This window comes from Cebus imitator, unplaced genomic scaffold (genome assembly GCF_001604975.1).
Source record: "Cebus imitator isolate Cc_AM_T3 unplaced genomic scaffold, Cebus_imitator-1.0 Scaffold1023, whole genome shotgun sequence".
Taxonomy (NCBI): Eukaryota; Metazoa; Chordata; class Mammalia; order Primates; family Cebidae; genus Cebus; species Cebus imitator.
The window spans coordinates 65,438-67,081 of record NW_016108338.1 but is presented as its reverse complement, the minus strand read 5'-3'; the positions used below and the strand labels follow the sequence as shown (position 1 = coordinate 67,081).

Sequence of the window (1,644 nt, the reverse complement as noted above, 5' to 3'; positions counted from 1 at the left end):
CATTCTTTTCAGCACTATATAATCACACACATTACACATGACAATAATTTTTAAATAATGATCTGGGTGATGTTTTGAATGACATTTTAAAAAATTATTATTCTGTAAGTTCTAGGGTACATATGCAGAACATGCAGGTTTGTTACATAGGTATACATGTGCCATGGTGGTTTGCTGTATCCATCACCCCATCATCTACATTAGGTATTTCTCCTAATGCTATCCCTCCCCTAGCCCTCCATGCTATCTCTTCCCTAGGCCCCCACATCCAACAGGCCTCAGTGTGTGATGCTCCCCTCCCTGTGTCCATACGTTCTCATTGTTCAACTCCCACTTATGACTGAGAACATGGAGTGTTTGTTTTTCTGATCCTGTGTCAGCTTGCTGAGAATGATGGTTTCCAGATTTATCAATGTGCTAACTCATCATTTTTTATGGCTGCATAGTGCTACATGGTGTCTATGTGCCATATTTTCTTTATCCAATCTATCACTGATGGGCATTTGTGTTGAGTAAAAGCCTTTGCTATTGTGAACAGTTCCTCAATAAATATACGTGTGCATGTGTCTTTATAACAGAATGGTTTATAATCCTTTGGGCACACACCCAGTAATGGCATGGCTGGGTTAATTGCTATTTCTGGTTCTAAATTCCCTAAGGAATTGCTACAATGTCTTCCACAATGGTTGAACTAATTTACACTCCCACCAGCAGTGTAAAATTTTTCCTATTTCTCCACATTATCTCCAGCATCTATTGTCTTATGATTTTTTAATGATTTCCATTCTAGTTGGCATGAAATGGTATCTCAATGTGGTTTTCACGTGCAGTTGTGTAATGACCAATGATGATGAGCTTTTTTTCATATACCTCTTGGCTGCATACATGTCTTCTTTTGAAAAGTGTGTTCATATCCTTTACCCACTTTTTGATGGTGTTGTTAAAATTGATGGCGAGAAGGAGCATGCCAATGCCAAGAAGATCCTGCTGGAGATGGGAGAGTTCTTTCAGATTCAGGATGATTACCTTGACCTCTTTGGGCACCCCAGTGTGACTGGCAAAATTGGCACTGACCTCCAGAACAATAAATGCAGCTGGCTGGTGGACCAGTTGTCCACTCCAGAACAGCACCAGATCCCGAAGGAAAATTATGGGCAGAAGGAGGCTGAGAAGGTGGCCCAAGTGAAGCTATTATATGAGGAGCTGGATCTGTCAGCTGTGTTCTTGCAGTATGAGGAAGACAGTTACAACCACATTATGGATCTCATTGAACAGTACGCAGTGTCCCCGCCCCGAGATATCTTTCTGGGGCTTGCGCGCAAAATCTACAAGCAGAGAAATTGCCCGAGAGACAGCAAGGGTGGAGAGGAGGCTCTCAATGAATAAACTATTGTGTAAAAAACAATACTTTCCATCAATACGTAGTTTATTGAGGGTTTTTAGCATAAAGGGCTGTTGAATTTTGTGGAAGGTCTTCTCTGCAACAATTGAGATAATTATGTAGTTTTTGTCTTTGGTTCTGTTTATGTGGTGAATTACATTTATAGACGTAAGTATGTTGAACCAGCCTTGCATCCCACAATGAAGCCTACTTGAACATGATGAATAAGCTTTTTGATGTGATGTTGCAATCAGCTTGCCAGT

At 40.7% G+C, this 1,644-nt stretch overlaps 1 protein-coding gene across 1 annotated transcript; it reads left to right on the top strand.

The window, feature by feature from the left end:
- Positions 1–927: 927 nt before the first annotated feature.
- LOC108298635 (farnesyl pyrophosphate synthase-like) lies at positions 928–1,386 on the top strand (the record flags this gene model as incomplete). The annotated part of the gene is made up of 1 exon (XM_037735857.1): positions 928–1,386. A coding segment is annotated over one exon (459 nt), but the record flags the coding sequence as incomplete, so codon positions are not given.
- Positions 1,387–1,644: the final 258 nt, after the last annotated feature.